Consider the following 18,670-nt stretch of genomic DNA (forward strand, 5'->3'; position numbering starts at 1 on the left):
TGACAACACAAGAATTCTGAAAAAAAGACATGCTACCAAACATTTGCCAAATTCTTTTAATTTTTCATAATATTGTTTTTAAACATCTTTAACATCATATATTTACAATATTAATCTTAATCTTAATTACTATATATGACATTATTACACATATTCATTATTCCCGTGTCCCTGCAGTTTACATCATGCTGCATAAAGACGCATTGACCACAGCGTCTCACTGTTACTGACGATAACCATGCAATAATCATTATATGAACAGCGACATTATTCATGTTAATACCTAGTGCTGATCTGCAGTTACCAACGGGATAAGACTACTTCTGACATACATAGTGTGTTTTATTATTTGTTATACTTGTAAACAGTACTATGAAAACAATTGGCTATATATCAGAAAATGTGTCAAACATTCTGGCACAGATTTAGATATGTGAGAGATACGATCTGCTTATTTATTTGAATCATTCAGTAAACGGCTGGGATATTGCCAATGAGCATAAACATTGACCACACCGCTGGTACACATATGTACATTACATGCATGTTGTGCTTACACATGCTCCCACAAACACACCGCCAACCGTGCGTAGATTCATATGTTCCTCTGTTCATACGAAAAGAAAATGGAACGAGGCAATGAAAACAAAAGCAACATAATTAGATAAGAAAACACTGGAAAACATACATGTTGTATGATACAAAATAAATATAGAATTAAAGATGTATACCACATCTCATTCCGCCCCCCCCCCCCCCCCTTGTGGGTCATAATTAGCAGAAGATTGATTGAAGCCGCTGCTGGAGCAGCAGGTTCAGTCCGCGTTGCCCGAGTCGATCCTCTCCTGCCGCCGCTTCATGATCTCCTGCAGTTCGGAGTCCCCTTTGGTCTTCTGTGAAAGTAACAGTTCATTTTTTCAAATTCTTTACCTTCTCTAAAAGGTACTGTTCACCATTTACTCATTCCTCAAGTTCAAAAAATTCTATTTGACAGGTACACAGGTAATTCATTCATTCAAGTTTTCGTTTACAATACATGTGTAAATACAGAGTAATGATTATTATAATAATAAATTATATCAATTATTATTATTATAATTTGGTATGATTATGATTTGTATTGTGCATAACTGTTATTGTGTTATTGTACTTGGGAACGATGTTATGTTCTGACCTAGCCCAAGTTAAGGATTATTGATATATATACCTTAAACGATACGGTTGTACATCAAAATGCAAACAAATGCAGCAGCCCTGTTTCTCTCATCCCATAAAAAATATATTGGATCAGACTAAATTAGGTAACATATCAATAGAAATTGTGTATATAATATTTCTATAAAGTGCAGGTGCATAATTTGAACTTGCTTGCTGTTGAGTAGTCTGACTGCTTGGAGGTTATTTCTAACCACTGGACCTCGCCTGAATCTACTTAATGACTCACGATATGAGAGCTGACATCAGCCGTCATATGAATGCATGGACTCGTTGAAACATGCCCAGACAAAGACTGAAAGCCGAGCACGGTGAGCATTGTTCATATTGATTTAAGCCCAATTAATTCATGCAAACATGTTGAAACAGTGTGTGTTTGTGGGTTTTCAAAGAGACAAAACACTTTGTTGTAACAGGTGGGCACACAGTTTGCGTGCTACCCGAACATGTGTAGGACTGACCTCCAGCTGGGTTTTCTGCAGGGTGACCTGACAATAGACACGACCACCTTCTTCTCCGCACACCGCCTTCAGTTCCTCTTTGTTGAGAGAAAAGAGCTGAGCTCCAGTCAGGATCCCCAAACAGTCTGCGGTCCTGCAAACAGTCAATTACTTTACTCATTAATATACAAACGTGTTTGTTCATTTGAACAGAACTGTCATCTAAGCTTTAAGCTCCAAGCTTGAAGTGGAATTTTTACTGAAGTACGACACTACTAAACTCAAGAGTGATGATTCTAAAATCAGGAATTACACAGCACAGCCAAACCTACTTTTTTACTTTGACTTAGTCAACATTCACAGAAGTACTGGTAGGCTACTAGAAGAACAATGCAATTTTCAATTAGCATCCTTCTCTCCTCCCAGTGGGAACTTCTAGGTCTGGGAGGTAATTCTTGTAATGGGTTGATGAGCGCCGCTGCGGGTGACTTACGGTTTGGAGAAACCTTTTGAGCTGAGCCATGCGGTCACCTGCTCTGGGTTTGAGTCGAAGGCGAGCGGGACTTGGCTGCTGGCCGATCGCTCCACGCGGAACTTCCTGGCCGCCGGCTGGCTTTTGTTTGCGGTGATCATCATCAATAACTCACTGTTGACCTCGTCCATCACTGCGGCGCAGAAACAGGACACACCGTCACATCTTTGCTTTTACCACGTCTCGCTTCGTCCGCTTCCTGGGGGTCACTCACTCTTGTCCTTGGGCCTGGTCTTGCTGAAGCTGTCTCTATGGCTCAGAGGACCAGGCGATGACGGACTGTAGCCTGGCTGCACACACACACACACACACACACACACACACACACACACACACTCACACACACACACACACACACAGCTCATGAGAAACCAGCTATTGTTACACTAACAGGTTTGAGTCTCATCTCACTGTTTTTTTTCATATGTTTTGACCCTGGAGCCAAAGAACAAAATATTTGACACCAGGAAGAGTATCTGATACAGTATCTGCTGCCGGGCGTAGGTGAACCTGCATGCAGCGCGCACGTGTGCGTGGCATGTCTGTGCGGGTGAAGGCTTTTGTTCAGGGTGGGAAAGTACTGTTGAACAAGGAGGCAAAGCTGCACTGATCCAGGAGCAACCTTCCTTCCACATTGTTTTTGTTGTTGTTGTTAGAGGTTTATGCCTTTTCATTAATCTGATGACTTGTTCATCCATGTTAATCATTCGCCGAAATCAACTTTGCACTTTCACCCCCATAGGTGTGGTGTTTGCTGCTGTATTATAGATAGAGAACCTTTAAGTGACTCATTTCCTTTTAGAGCTCACACGTACAGACCTAAAGGGGTTATCGTTTTCATCAGAGAATCTAATGTTAATACACTGCATGAATACTCCACCTGGTTGTGGGGGGCTTCCGGCTCCTCGATCTTCACCACGTCCAGGATGTTAAGCGGGACGTAGCCGGCTTGACCGCTGCGGTTACGGAGTTTCCACCACTGTTTGTCATCCTCTATCACCTGCGACACATGTTTCACATCTCACTCCACAAACTGCAATTTTAAATCAAAGTCAAGCCTTGTGAAACACACACACACACATACTCTTCTTGGTTTAGCTCTCCGCAGATCGCTCAGTTAAACGGTTTGTTTCGGTGAGGTTAGGTCCATTTTCAATGTTTAGGTCAATTTATGTACAGTATTTTGCCCAAGAAGGCAGGCGGAGGGTTTGCAGATACTAAATGTACATCTGAATTTTGTTTAGAAAAAACTATATATTTCCGTTTTTTACCTCAAGGATTTCATCCTGCAGCACCGACAGCTCGTTGGCATTCCGTGCTACGAAGTGGTAGCGTATTTTGGCATATTTGCGAGTGGGGGGCGCCCCGTTGTAAGACCTGTTGAGACAAACGGTATCCGCTCATCAAACAGTGGCGTATTTTATGGGGTGAAAGAGACGCGTTTGAGAAGGACTTCACTACTTACCCATTTGACGAGTTTGAGGAGTGTGTTCCATAATACTGAAAAAGCAGACAGATTGTTACATGTTTGGGGTTTAGGACCCGTAATGGTTGTGCAGTCACAGACAGTAGCGAACAAACAAGTCGCTCACATCTTCAGCTGAATGTTTTCTGTAATCGGGGCTGGTGGGGGGCCCCGGAGGCCCCGGATGCCCCGGTGGCCCCGGTAGCCCCGGGTGCCCCGTTGCTCCCTCTGTTTCCCACGCAGCTGTCCTGAGGAGCTCCAATGGCGGCTCCCAGCCGTTACGAAACTTAGGGTGATAAGGAGGCGCACATTGATCCCTGGGCCACTCCGCTCTGCCACAGGGAGGACAGGAGGGTCAAAATGTGACCGTTAAGGTCAGGCCCTCAGTTTCACATGGTACCACATTGTCGTCAGTGGGGAGAATGAGAGGAAATTTGTGACGCGCTTTGGTGCTAATGAAATGCGTCCGTTCGAGTACCTGGGTTTGGTCCATCCATCCCCCAGCAGCTCAAAGATGGTCATCTCTTTGGGGCTGAGGTGTCCCCGCAGGAAGTCCACCGTGTCTTTGGAGAGATGAGGGGAGATTACCGAACGCGCAAGTTCAGGACTCCCACAGCTCTGCAGCACCTGTGGACGCAGTAAGAAGTAGATTTTAAGCATTATGCAAAAAATGATTTTATACACAAATGTATAAGATCTTCAGATAAGATGCTTTGTTGTTTTCAGAAGGCATGAGGGGAACCAATAAAAAGCAACACATTTTTGGGGGGATTAAATATTGATTAACTGCATCAGAAATATCTGCATTTTATGCTTATACTGAAAAAAACACATATCTCTAAAGCTGCTGCATGTTGGGACTAATTATTGAGTACAGCTCGAGGCAATGGGGCCCTTGAATATTATTGCTCTAGCTTTATCTCGAGCATATCAAACAACTCCAACGTGTCCAGAGGTTACTGCACATTATCAACTGGCTGAGCGTAATCACAGCTCTGCATTTATAACCAACTGTATCTAAGCTGTGGCCTAATACTGCAAGGTCAGAAACCTGCACTATGTAAATGCAGCTGAACCAGCTGAGGCAGAGCTGAAAGCCGCCTTGCTCCAGTCAGGTGACAGTTTATCCTCGCGGCAAAGGGTGTGGTGGCAGAAAAAATACAAACAAAAAATGCCTGATGGCAACGATGGAAACTCTTAGCTGATTTGATTGCTCTGTCAATAGTGAGGGTATCAAATAATATGGCGGACCTATTTAGAGTGGATAAATACCATTGGCATTCACAAAGCCTTCATCCATATCTGTATCATGCACAATGAACAGATTTATAGGTCTTACCAGCTCCAGGGGGCCGAAGAGGAAATGAACCAGCTCAGACGCACTTGGATTGTGTATGTGTTTCTTCAGTTTGGCCTGCAGGGGGCACCATGACAGATACACAGTGAGAATGTGCCACCGGTTAGGACAGGTGATGACCGCGGAGAGGTTAGAAGCTGTTGGTAGCTCACCAAGAGGTTGAGGGCCAGCTTGAGTTTCTGCAGGCTATCGATGAACTCTGCTTCGGTGGGGGGCTTGGCTCGCAGGGTCAGCATGCCCTCTGTGAACAAGCAGAGCTACAATGACCACACACAGACTCCAGAGTTACCGCCACCTCCACACGGACACACACATTGACTTTCAGGATTCACTTCGCTCGCCACGCTTCAAAGAAGTTGTATTTTTGTTAGAAATAAAGGTATGCATTTAGAAAAAATAAATTACCTTGACTGAAGACAAAAGCTTGAGAAAGAATGTGATACATCAGTGTTTCTCAACTAGTGACCCAGATGTCCCAACATTGTCACCGTGGAAACCCATGGAAATTTAAGTTCTCCCATAGAATTGTATTTTCAGCAAAGTTACATATAAGACCTAATGATTAAACTATGTATAAGGATATTTATATCATACATATTTAAAATGTTTTGATCCACATAGTTGAGAAACTGATTCTCTAGAAAGAGAATACAACATTTTCATCATATTTGTTTGTGTAGTCTGAAACAAACCACATTTTGTGTTACTTATTACCAAACAAGGTGTGTGTGTGTTCGTACCTGAGCAGTCACATAGACAACAACAGGTCACGTGTTTGTATGTAAAGAATGTCTTGCTGCAAAGGCAACAAGGTGTGAAATAAAAAGACAGCATCACACCACTGCCAGTGTTGGTAAAACATTACTCAGCTACTCGTTATGTCGCAATTATTGATTTGCACCTTTACCATGTAATAACTGCTATTACACTTTTAATCAATTGATGAACAAACTGGGTTTCCATTCAAAAATTATCAAATGTTCTCTTCAAATCTGCTCATAAGTCAGCTCTTATGAATAGTTCAACTGAGTATTGCCTCGTTTAGCTATACCAATATTGTTGACTGTCTGGCAAAAACATGGCAGCACACTAACAATAATTCAAATATTTGAACACGACAGAAACACACCAGTTTAACTTTCACGGGGAGTGGATTAGAAGTGATAATATGACATCAGCTATGAGGGTTGAGTATCGTGTTACGTAACCGAGCACAAAAATGGGCCCTGCCACCACAAACACAAGCACAAGGCAACGTGAGCAATATGAGCAGCATATTGTCACCGCATTCGCGCCACCACAGCAGAAGAAAGGGAGACAGACCTGCTGGTCCTTTCTTCTTATTCTTCTTACTCTTGTTGCGGTGGTTGAGCTGAGTAAAGGCATCCAATGCCTTTTGCAGCCGCGCCACAAAAATCTCAATGTCATCCAGGGAACAGTTGAGGATTTGCTGAGGGAGACAAACGCCGGGGTTTAGCTCGCGGTGTGCGGTGTCATCAGCCCGGTGAAAGGGGCTGTGTAATGTCACCACGTGCGTCCGCTTTGGATTAAGGACCACTCACCACGTCCATCTCAATGTGCTGGGTTAGCTTTTCGTGTGACTCTGCGTCATTTTGTCTGGAGGCTCGTGGATCTACACGCACAACACAAACAGGGCTTAATGTCAATGCAACTACTACTGTGCAATTTAAAAGGACTCTGTTTGGAGTGCACGTGCAGGATGTGCAGTACGTGCACTCTCACCCTGTGTGTTCACGGCTGCCACGCGTCCCTTCGCAGCAGGCGGGGGGCTCCTGGGGGCCGAGGGGGGAAGGATAGTTTCTCTGTGACGCTTCATTTTCTCCTGGTTCACCCTGGAGGAAGAGGAGGAGGTCTTGAGATCTTTAGAAATTTGATATCAAGTTCGCGAACTCCAATAAGGTGTGTGTTTCTGCTGCAGCACTCACTTCAGAGTCTGAAGCCTCATTTTCTTTCCATGCTTGTTGTCTCCAATGGCACTGTCTATATCTGCATGGATCATCTCAGCCTGGAGAAAGTGAGGAGAGACGCACAGTGTCAAACGTCACTCTACGGCGGTAGAGTTACCGATCTAGGTTCTAGATTTATTGCAAAGTATTCATTAAATATGTATTTTCGTATTATGTAAGTCACAGATTAAATAAAGATTATGATATATGACACATACTGATTTAACTATGTATAATTATATTTATAGAACACATATCTTCTGATCAACATCTACCGTACTTGATTTGTTTGAAAAAACTAAAATGATTGTCCTCTTCTTTAATTGAAGTCGATAGTAAGCAATATATGATAATGATAAAGGTTGTCTTGTTCTTTGAACTTACTAGTAGCCTCGTGATTCGTCACTATAGAGAAGTATTGACTTTCCAGCAAGTTATGCTATTACATCCCTTCAGAGAGTGATCTCGCTCTGAGAAACTTTGCTGAACAAGACTGCAAAAAATGTAACAGGATATACATAAGCCCACTGCCACCAACAGCACTGAAATCTGACCCGGCGCTCCAACAACAGCAGCTTGGATTTACATCAAACACAAAGCCAGCCAATCGTTCACTGGACAATAAAGGACGCACACCGAGCCAAGCCTGCATCATTTAAACAGACTCACCCCCACTTCGTCGCAGTGGAAGAAGTGGATGTCGGGTTTGTGCTGATCCTTGTCCTGACAAACCAGCAGGAGGACGGAGGGGTAACGCGTCTGATTCAGGACCGCCTGACTCATGTGGATTGTGGGGAGAGGGAAGTTCTCCAACTCTTCCTGCAGGAGCAAAAACCGAGGAGAGGTCAGAGGGGAGAAGGTGCAGGAAGAGAAAGAGCAGAACAGTCAGATGGAGCAATACTACAAATAGTATTTTAAAATGGATCAGAGAGAGTGAATACCAAGGCCAAATCTGTATAGCAAATATGACCAATAGCTCAAGCAGTTTTTATAGTGCAATGGGAATTGGGGAAACAGTCATGCTCCAACTCACTAATTAACAATATTTTGACATTTAATTGAAAGTCATCGCATTTAATTAAAACTTCTCTGGGTCCTCTGGGCCTGTTTGCATTACATTCATTGGAGCACTATTGGCAATATGGCAATATTTATGCACAGAAGGTAAATATAGAATACTAATACGGTCTATAATGCACCTTCATACTCAAACGCCGTGACTCCTCCTCTCTGGTGCAGGTGAAATGCATTTTTCCAACAGTTTGTCATTTTTTTTAGATCCAGAACAGAAATAAGTGCCTTTAAATGTGAAGTCAATTGCACAGCAAAATAATCTGATGACGTGTGGACGGATGTGAAGCCGTACCTGTGTGTCACAGTCCAGCAGCCTGACGGCCTTGTCTGTGACCTGCAGGAGCATCTCCTGGGTCCAGATTTTGTCTTTTGAGTCCAGAAGCGCCAGTTTCTTCACGGCATCGTCCACTGTGGCAATGAACTCTGTCTTGTCCATAATGAACGTGGAGAGATGCTGAGTGGAAAACGGAGAGGAAGGATTAGATATTTGGTTGTGTGGGGACTGAGGGGCCTGAGGTGAAAACAATGACTGAATGTATGGAAGGTAGGAAACGGATGTTTATGCCCTCAACTGAAATAGAGACTACGTGTTGTTAACTGGTACAAAATTAAAATAAACACGTCCTGCGCGGTGTGTGATAACGAGGAGGCATAAATCTCATCCGCACGACACAGGACGTAGTTCAACACGATCCTTGACCTAAATCATGTGTCAGACTCCCTGTCCTCTACTCCCCATTGCTGCAATCACAGGCCTGATTGCTATATTGTGAAAGAGTTTTACAATATATAAACTGACTCTTGAAAGAGAAGTCAATAGATTAGCTTTAGAGCAAGTGCATTCCTTTTATCTTGCTATTCACATAAAGTTTATTGCTTTTTTCTGTAAATTAGTATCTTCTATCTTCTATGTTTTTTTGTATGTTGACCAGGAAACATTGAGAAAAAGAGTTCTCAGCTGGACTACATCTGGAGACAAAATGCTTATTGTGTTTAAAACCCCTGGAATCGTTTTAAAATTGGCCCTCTGTTCTATTTTATTGAATATTCAATTCCTGAGTCACCAGGCAGGTGAACAGGTTCCACATCCACAAGCAACAAATAAACAACACAAAAAAGTCATTTAAAAAATAAAATAAAACAATTCAATTTCACTTTAATCTCCTACTAATATATTTGGTAATGTTTAAGTGCTTCTTTCAATGATCCGTTTGCCTTGGAGCTTTTGTAAAAACCTTTGGCTGAGTTCCACCAATGAATAAGCTTTCCACCTTTACATATATTTTGCTTTTCTCTGTTAAAACTTTCAAAACACAGGAACGGTTACAGCGGTAGATAAACAACAACATAAACAAAAATAGAGTAGATCTTACCTCAACATGATACTGCGATGTCTCTTGCATGATATAATTGGAGTTGGAGTATTTTTTCCTCTGTTCTGTTGATAAGAATGAAACAAGAATTAAAGTCATGCCTGTTTTACAGTAAATATTTTGTGTGACACTGACCTAAGCTCCACATGTTGCCCGTATCAGCAGAAAGAACAGATGAAATGAAACACTGATGTGCGAGCTGAAAAAATCAACACAGCAACAAGGAAGTGACAAGAGCGTGAACTGTGAGGGGCGTTTTTTCATGTCTGTTATCTGCAGACTTCGCTGTCACCTGCGCTGTTCCATAGTCACTCAAAGGTTGAATGAATAGTAAATTGAGTTTTACAGTATTTAACTATTCTCTGCGAGAAGTGCGGTCAAACTTTACTTACTTAACTGAAATGACTGTTTTTATCCCGTTTTGTGAGCAGAAGTGTCCATGGCAAAAAACCCACCCATTTGTGAAGTTAATTATTAATCTCATATCAAAGATCCGTGTGAGCTACTTTGACCCCTCTAGCAATATAGTTGGCTGGCCAGGCCGACATTAAATCTTGCTACATCCACGTAACCAATAACAGGCGTCCATTAAATGCAGGATCAAAGATCAGCGATGCTACTTCTTCAGTTGAGGAAAACAATGTCAATTTAGCCGAAAATGTTTGGATTTTTAGAAGAGTACTTCAAACCAATTTCACCACACAAATCGATTCACTCGAGGCATATTTTAAGACATGCAATTCTGTGCTCTGACTGATAACGTTCTGCCTGCTGTCTAAACAACTTCACACACGTCTACTCCCCCCAACATTTACACATCTGGCAGCTACCAAGCAACATTATCATTAATTTGGAAGTTTCAGTTCTGTCCACCTGGTGAATGTAAGCGCAGTATTTACCATCATTGGGTCCTGCGTTTGGTCTCTCAACTCATGATGCAAAGTCATGAGTACATCGATATCGAGGGACCAAGGCTTTGACGGGTTGAGGCCAAGAGTTAAAAACCAAACCAGTGCAGCTGTGTGCTTCGAAGTATCAAGGAAGTTTCTTGGTTTAGTGAGAAACTACTACTAAAGAACTAAAGAATCAGCTGTGTCAAGATCACTGATATCAGAACATTAGTCAAGTGGCCACTTGAGGAACAGCATGTTTCGGCACTTCTTTTCATTTCAAAAACAAAAATCTTGAGTTTTAATATAGTGACCTGTCAAAGATTTAAAAAGTCATTTGCATCCACTTCAGGTAACTCAAGAACAAAAAAAAGCAAAGTGTGTACCGTTGGCTAGAACCATTGTCTGAAAACAAGCCGATGTTAAATGACCTGCCATTGTGCTTATTGACCTATTCACCAGCTGAACAGTCCGCATGTAACACTTACGGCTAAACGAGAGCAGGTTCATCTCCATCTCCTGATTCATATCAGGTCCCCCACCCAGTAGAGTCAACATTTTAACAGGTTTTCTCCCCATAAGGACGTTCCGCCACGTTTCATTTCAAGTATCTTTTGTTATTGTTGTTTGGTGACACAAAAGCAAAAGGCTGTTTGCACAACCTTTACCGAATGTGTGTGGAGCCTCTAAATGCAACAATATCTGTGCATTAACGATTTAATGTAAGGTAAACATGCTTCATAGAGCTCCACCTCTTCAATGTTCGCAGCAGCCTTTTGTTGCAACTGAGCGAATGACGCAAACATGTTTCTGTTTTTTTCCTCCCTGCTGATTCCTTCCTGCCTGGCTCCCCACAGGTGAAACACAAGCGTCAAGTGTCGTACTGAAAGTTGAGCTCGCCCCATTTCTTATTAATGGACCGACATTGACGCCAATCAATTCAAAGCGTTGCAACAGCTTGCAATGAGAGCCAATTAGTAGGCAGATCGGCAGATCCTCAAGGCTCCCGCGAGTCAATGACCGGAGACCAACATAGCTGCTTGGCTGATTATCGGACCAATACATGGCCCAAACCTGTCAGAGGATCGGACATCCTGAGAACGGCCCTGTAAAACAAACAAAGAGACCTGATACCTTACGTGACAAACACAAGAAAAGCTGTCTTAGAAGAAAAGCAGTAAAATGTAGCTCTGAAGTCTGCAGCTCAAGATAGCTGCCTGACGCTCTGAAGTCAAGGGGTGATGGATCTGATGACGCTCGCCTGGGCCCTTTCATCCCAAAGCTGCTGATAACAGACCCGCTGGGAGGACCAGAGCATCATTTGCATCTGCTTTGTTCTGCCCTTTACTGTGAGAATGATGTGGAGTTTTGCATGTTCTATATGTTCTTCGACATGTTTACTCAGCAGCAGACCTTTAATCCATCCAAATATCTCCAACTGTTTGTGGACTGTGCACAACATTGTGCACTCTCCCTCCTCCGGGAGGACAGGCAAGCTGCTGTCACCCTGCAGTGAGAAGTGAGCGTGACCATCTGCCTCGTCGAGATGAGACGAGCCGATGAAAAAACAACACAGCCTCGCCACACACACACACACACACACACACACACACACACCGCAGGGGTATATTTCAAAGGAATCGCAGGAGTGGGTGAGTCCTACGGACTTGCAGAACAACAACATTTCACAGACAGCGGGTGGGGGGGGGGGGGGGGGCACAGTCAAGAGGATTTGGGAACGTTGTGCATCCCTACAAAGCATCGTCTTTCATTTGAGGCCATTCTTCATTCGGAGCAGAGAACGGTTTGTTCAGGCACACCTCAGTGGAAGTTTCTGTCTATCCGCTGTACAATGTTCCTCTATGTTGGCAGAGTGTGGAGGGAGGGGCCGCCAGTAGCCAGTGAGCTAATGTCTGAGCAAGTGCGGAGAGGACCAGAGGGTGAGTCCGCCTCCTGCTTTCCCCTTTTCAATGCATCCTTTTATTCACCTGTGAGACATGGGCATCCCCACCCTGTTCCAGCCACACATTAAAAACAGGCACACCCTGCACTCCTTCAGCACATTTCAGTGACACGCATGCAACGGCTTGTGTAACGCCATGACTGTATTACTGAGTTTCACTGAAGACAGGAAAGACTAAAGCCTGACGATTCCAATGTAAATGAAGAAAACAAACATTTTTCTGAATTGAAAAATTTAAATTTAAATTGAAAGTATACACAAAATACTAAAAGACAACTTAAATATGCATCTATCAAAATAACGTGACTACAAAGGGCAGACCAAACAAAACAAAGACATGCAGAGCAGGCCTGTCACACAGCTGGTGAGTCAAACTCCCTTGAGGAGCCCTTCGTCCCTCCCATGTCCCTCAGTGTGTGACAGAGGTGTCAACCGCCAGAGCATGACGGGCCCCCTCAGAAGGACCTTGGCCTCCTCTTATCACTGTGTTTGTATTTGGGGAGAGGACGTGAGATTCTAGCGAGCGTGCTGGGATTCAACAGCAAGCGGCAGTGAGGAAGCTGGATTTCCTGACATAATCATTTGCGTAGCAATTTGAATGTTGTTGTGATTTGAGTCAATTACAGTGCTGGTCTACGCAGGCTTATCTTTGCCAGTTTGGAAAGTTTGGAGTGTATAATCTCCTAAATGACAGAATAAGCTCTGTAAACCCTCTGCAGTGACTCATGTCATAGAAATAAGGGCACGAGTAATTATAGGGTTAGGGGCCTGTACAGGCAAAGTTTTGAGAACAGGCCAACTATGAAATACTCCTTCTAACGAACGCAGCAACTCCCGGTCACGCTTCCATGCGGTCACTTACCGTAGAGGGCCTTGGCGCTGATCTTGCTGTCGGATCTGGCCACTGCACTGCAATGACAAGAAGAGGAGACGGGTTTACGCTGCGTGTTCTTCATCCTCACCCCCTGCACCGCTGCACAAACCCTCCGAGTCACCCTCGCCGTCCCCACAAGCGCCACCAAATAGGAGTGATATATATATATGCCGAGCGGACTAGCCAGCAGTGGATGAGATTATACTGAGATCCTGAGCATATGGACCAGACCAGGGAGAGACAGGGAGAGTGGAAAAGGGAGAGAGGGGGAGGGAAAGAGGAGGTGTATCGGGCATGGGGGGAGGCTGGAGCCAGGAAAAAACTCCGGCAAAGGCAAACAATTCTCAACAGAGCCTGCTCTGTGCCCGAGGTCCCTGACCCGCACCACCTCCCTACATACCGGGTTAGTGATTCTCTCGCTCTCATGTGAAAGTAACGCAGCGTAGCTCGCCGACAGGTAAATGTGTGGGGGGGGGGTGGGGGGGGGGGGGCAGGAATGTGCGCGACACTCACTTGGCTTGCCTCGACGCAGGTCCCAGGACACTCATGGTTCAAGGCATCCACCTGGAGAAAGAAAGAGGATGATAATACCAGAAAGGAAGAGGGTGGAGGTAGTGGAGAGGGGTGGCTGCAGGTGGTGTGCAAACATTTTCCACCAAAACAAATGGATTATTTTCCTTTTAAGACCTTCTAAATGCATGTTGCGTCATTCTTCTGAGCTCACATTTCACAGTCCGTGCTCATAGAGATTTTTGGTAGTACGGTTGATAATAGGGCATGCAAAGTTGAACCGTACTCAAAAAACAGCCAGGTGTTGGGCCTGTACTGCTGGTAGTCGGGGGGACAAAGGCAGACAGCAGGCTGATGGGTAATTAGATCCACTCTGTGGACGACCATATCCGCAGAGCTGCAATTCACGAATTCATTTGGATGGGTTTTACATGCAGCCACGCTAACTATTTGGTAATTAGCATGGTGTTCAACATCTACATCGAGTTACCCGGAGCTGGAAAGTGAAAGAATCGAAAGCCCACACATCTTGCCTTTTTGTGGGTGTGGAGACTCTGTCTTTTAGGTCGAAGCATGTGCTGATAAGGTTAAAACCCCCGTGGACCCTAAGGAGCTGTTACATAACTGGTTTGGCTCCTCTTGGCTTACTTTGAGATACTTTATACCACATAACCACTGATAAGGGCTCCTCTGTTAATGGCTGTAGTGGATTGTATTTAACCCTGGAGATAGTAATCACATTTTACCTTATGTGACTTTTAGACTCCACGGAGCCTTGTTTCCCTTTAGTCGATGCGTTCAATTTGTTTTATTAATTGGGGTGAGAGGGTTAGTTTTCTTTTACAAGCAGACCTTTTAAGTGCTCTGCAAGAGCAACCCAACATGTAATGTAAAGACCTTGTGTGTCAGTTTGCATCCCAGATATTCTATAAATATTTCAGTTTAATTTTCTAAGCAGAGAATTAGAACTGGTACTTCTGTGAAAGAGCTTTCCTCATTAAAATGCTCCTCCCCTAAGTGTTGAACCCTTTTGCATAATGTCCTGTGGGTAAACTACAAAAGGCAAATATTGTGTAAGCCAGTTTACAGGTTAGGGACGTGGTCACTTAAGCTTATCTTGACTCAGACAATGAACATAATCGCACCGATCAGATAATAGGATCATATCTGCCGAAACAAAGTGAAGCCAAATCACAACAACAGACTTTACAGATACCAACCAAAGTCGCTGTGTTCCTGCACACATCATTTTATCTCCATGCAACCGGCTTAAAGGATCATCCACAACTAAATCTTGCTGAGAAATGCAAATGAGCAACGAAAAAAAAAAAAGAATCCTATTTACTTTAGCGAGCCTGCACAACAGTTATACTTCCTCTTTCTGTCCTTATCAGGCCGTTGTCCCTCGGAGCTTTTGTTCCCAGCTCTGGCCCGCCGCCCGGTTTCGGGGGGGCAGGTGAAGCCACGGCGGGACAGGCTGGGTGTCATGTGTTGTCAACCTCATGGAGCCCCGCTGCACACCTCTCGTCTGCTCAGCCTCAGGTGCTTATTGTTCAATAGTGATAAGCTTTTATCCAGAGGTAATTACACAGTATATTACAATATTCACACAAATACAGGCCGAGTTAGCAGGAGTTATCTATCTCAGAAAGTCTGCTTGGTCTCATATTTAATTAGAACTTTTCTCAAATCAACTGGTGGGGTATTTGATTTTGCATTTTTTATTGAAATGAGGCTACAAGTGTCGTGTCAATGCGGCCTATTGCGACAACAAATCAGAGTGATGAGAGGAACCAAATAATCCTTGTTAATTTGTTTGCATGTTAAATCTAATTTTGGTTAGAAAATCATCTAAATTTAGTTAAAAGTAAGTCCTTCAACGTAACAGTAAATCAATTACTTATATGACAGTGGCATGCACGTCTTACATAATGTGTTATCTTTTGCACTTCAACTTATCAAGTTTAGCAACCCCGACCAAACTAATATAGAATATAACATCCATATTTCTATCTGGGCATGACGTTCTGCTCTCAGTTCATGCACACGGGATATCACGAGCTGCTTTGCATGACAACAACATGACTTTATGTAGCCAGTGTAAACAAAAACAAAACCACTGATTTTAGCAACTCAATGCCAAAACACAATGTCTCTTTAAATACAAAGCAATACAAATAGACATTTAGCCACCAAATCAACAACTGATTTAACACAAGGGATATACAGTATATCGTAACACTACTAATCAGAGACATGCGTGTAATAAATCCAGTGTCTTCGTGTGCCATTTTCTTTTTAATGTCAACCATGTAATCAAAAATATCAGCAAGTAAATGTTAACCAACCGTGTGTTTCAATATCAATAAATATCCTATAAACAAGAAGATTGACAGTTATAGTCCACGTACAGTGTCTGAAAAAAGCACGTAGTTGTGATGCTGATGTCACAGGTTTATTCCGGCTACAAGTCTCTGAATCAGCACAACGACAATAGATGAAATCGGTCAGATTTACACACACGATTTCTTTTTGTTCACATTCATATAGTATAATGTGAGAATCAATGTGCACGGACCATGAAATAAAATGAGTTTTAGCAGTTAGTGTTTATCATTTGGTTGTTAATGCGTGATATGTATTTATTCATAAACGTTTCCAACCCAAATGAAAACACACATAAATGCTGAAATGAAGTCTGAAGGGCACATCCGGCTTAAATGTCTCATAGCAACACAAACAGAAACAAGTGTTGTAGTATCTGAATGACTCCAATGAGCCATCACTGAAAAATTGTTGTGAGTTAATCAAACAAAAATTACGTTAAGTTGTACTTACTCCACCTGCTTAGGCAGATACGACTGAGAAAGAAGAAATGAGAAATGAATTCACACGTGTATATATCACATCGTAACTCACAGTGGCGCTTTGCTGACGGGATGCTCGAGGTGACGAACGCGGGGCGAGGGGCGCGTGACGCGTCAGCCCGCCATCACATCGGGAACCTGCGGGGAAATGTCGACCTTCTTCCAACCCGCTGGTTGTCCGGTAGAACTGTGGAAATCCAAGAATGCAAAGTACTCCGTTGTCATCCAACAGAGCGCAGGTGTTTGTTGTCACTGGCCAGCGGTAGGTAGGTGACAGGCAACTCGACCTCGAAGGGGAGGAGCTCCACGATCACTTTACGCGGGGGGGGGGGGGGGGGGGGCTATACTGTGTGTGTGTGTGTGTGTGTATATATACACTCACCGGCCACTTTATTAGGTACACCTGTCCAACTGCTCGTTAACACTTCATTTCTAAGCAGCCAATCACATGGCGGCAACTCAGTGCATTTAGGCATGTAGACATTGTCAAGACAATCTCCTGCAGTTCAAACCGAGCATCAGTATGGGGAAGAAAGGTGATTTGAGTGACTTTGAACGTGGCATGATTGTTGGTGCCAGAAGGGCTGGTCTGAGTATTTCAGAAACTGCTAATCTACTGGGATTTTCACGCACAACCATCTCTAGGGTTTACAGAGAATGGTCCGAAAAAGAAAAAACATCCAGTGAGCGGCAGTTCTGTGGGCGGAAATGCCTTGTTGATGCCAGAGGTCAGAGGAGAATGGCCAGACTGGTTCGAGCTGATAGAAGGGCAACAGTGACTCAAATAACCACCCGTTACAACCAAGGTGGGCATACAGTGCCGGCGCTCCGCACACGCACATCACGCGCTGCGCGTAGGGCACCAAGTGCCTGGGGGGGCACCAAAAAATCTGGGACGTGAAAAATCATCACAGTAGGCTACTAGTATAAATAACAAATAAAATATGTCTAAAGCATGCTAATATGCAAAATCAATACAAAGTCAAAAAGTAATAGGCCTAGACCAAATTAGTGGAGAAAAAGGGGAACCTCCTGTGCGCCCCCCCTCCCCCCACCTCCCAGTGGTTTGTTCCATTATGCCTCAAATCTCAAATGTGGCAGACAGCTTTGAAATGGCTTCGAAAAGGCATCAAGAGTCGGGGGCGGAAAGAAGAGACAGCGGGATGATGCTCGCGCGTCTCTCTCAGCTAAGACAATGTTTTAAACCAGGGGTCCCCAAACTTTGTCTCGTGAGGACCGTTGCTAGCGGCCACCGGGCGGCCGGCTGCCCACATGTACTCGCGCTCATAATGTCCGCACGGACCGCCGGTGGGTCGTATTCGGTACTCGTCCGCGGGCCGCCTGAAGTTTCTGTTACCGTTTCTGTTATCATTTGTTTTTTATGTTATCATTAAAGTTTTTGCATAACAATCAGCTTCAAGAGGTATATCCCAATCTGTGGTTTGCTTCGTATTGCACTGACTCTCCCTGTCAGTTACCTCTGCTGAGCGAAGCTTTTCAAAGCTCAAACTAATCAAAACGTACCTGCGCTCATCAATGGGGCAGGAACGTTTAAGTGGTCTCGCTGTCATCATCATCAATGGGGACGTGGCTCAGAAACTGTCATATGACCTGAGAGATGATTTTGCAGCTAGGAAATGCAGGCGTGTGCCTCTGTAGGGCCTTTGACAACTGATGGTAGTGAAAATGTTTGTAATATTGTTCTATCGGATAGCAGAATGGTCTCTTTTATAGAGATGGTAAAGTAAATTCTACTGTGCAGTTTGCACTTTATTATTATTATTATTTGTACTTATGTATATTATTTACTGAAGAAATGTGCACATTATTACTTACACGGTTATATACTTGAATACTTTCTGCGTTTACAATGTTCAGTTCCAAATCTGTGTTTTTAGTAATTGTGGTGGTATTTGGTATTTATAATTTTATCTTTTATATAATTTATTTCTTTTCATGTTTGTTTATGTAAATTATTTATGTTTAGAAGTTATTCGGGGAATAAAGAGAACCTAACTAAGACATTCTGAATGGTTGTTATTCCTTTGGTGGTGGTGGTTGGTTGGTTCGTTGGTTGGGGGGGGGGCACCACCAAGCATTTGTGCTTAGGGCACCCAAATGGCTAGCGCCGGCCCTGTGGGCA

General features: G+C 43.6%; 1 protein-coding gene across 3 annotated transcripts; it reads right to left on the reverse strand.

The window, feature by feature from the left end:
• Positions 1 to 40: 40 nt before the first annotated feature.
• On the reverse strand, positions 41 to 16,813 carry eps8l2 (EPS8 signaling adaptor L2). 3 transcript variants are annotated; one of them, XM_037450798.2, is made up of 21 exons: positions 16,580 to 16,813; positions 13,664 to 13,714; positions 13,139 to 13,185; positions 9,424 to 9,488; positions 8,343 to 8,504; positions 7,646 to 7,795; positions 6,956 to 7,035; positions 6,753 to 6,862; positions 6,572 to 6,642; positions 6,333 to 6,459; positions 5,162 to 5,250; positions 4,992 to 5,066; positions 4,131 to 4,279; positions 3,780 to 3,984; positions 3,653 to 3,687; positions 3,459 to 3,564; positions 3,068 to 3,187; positions 2,402 to 2,477; positions 2,149 to 2,320; positions 1,677 to 1,809; positions 41 to 893 (listed from the first exon to the last, which is right to left on the reverse strand). In XM_037450798.2, exons 2-21 carry the CDS (start codon positions 13,696 to 13,698, stop codon positions 816 to 818), a joined length of 2,085 nt encoding a protein of 694 aa, XP_037306695.2. In that variant the 5' UTR covers positions 13,699 to 13,714; positions 16,580 to 16,813; the 3' UTR covers positions 41 to 815. The 3 variants fall into 3 exon arrangements, with proteins under 3 accessions (XP_037306695.2, XP_037306694.2, XP_037306696.2); XM_037450797.2 differs by lacking the exons at positions 13,664 to 13,714; positions 16,580 to 16,813 and having other exon boundaries at positions 13,139 to 13,539; XM_037450799.2 differs by lacking the exons at positions 13,139 to 13,185; positions 13,664 to 13,714; positions 16,580 to 16,813 and adding an exon at positions 9,559 to 10,081.
• Positions 16,814 to 18,670: the final 1,857 nt, after the last annotated feature.

The sequence above is a fragment of the Pungitius pungitius genome, chromosome 6 (genome assembly GCF_949316345.1).
Source record: "Pungitius pungitius chromosome 6, fPunPun2.1, whole genome shotgun sequence".
Lineage (NCBI taxonomy): Eukaryota > Metazoa > Chordata > Actinopteri > Perciformes > Gasterosteidae > Pungitius > Pungitius pungitius.

What these genes read in the sequence shown, in the direction of transcription:
- eps8l2 (XM_037450797.2), bottom strand. Translation starts at nt 13,232, where the DNA reads ATGAAGAACACGCAGCGTAAACCCGTCTCCTCTTCTTGTCATTGCAGT. An exon ending in TCCACTGCGACGAAGTGGGG is followed by an intron (nt 7,036 to 7,645) that starts GTGAGTCTGTTT and finishes CACTTTCTCCAG; the next exon opens with GCTGAGATGATCCATGCAGA. An exon ending in GACCAGGCCCAAGGACAAGA is followed by an intron (nt 2,321 to 2,401) that starts GTGAGTGACCCC and finishes TCTGCGCCGCAG; the next exon opens with TGATGGACGAGGTCAACAGT.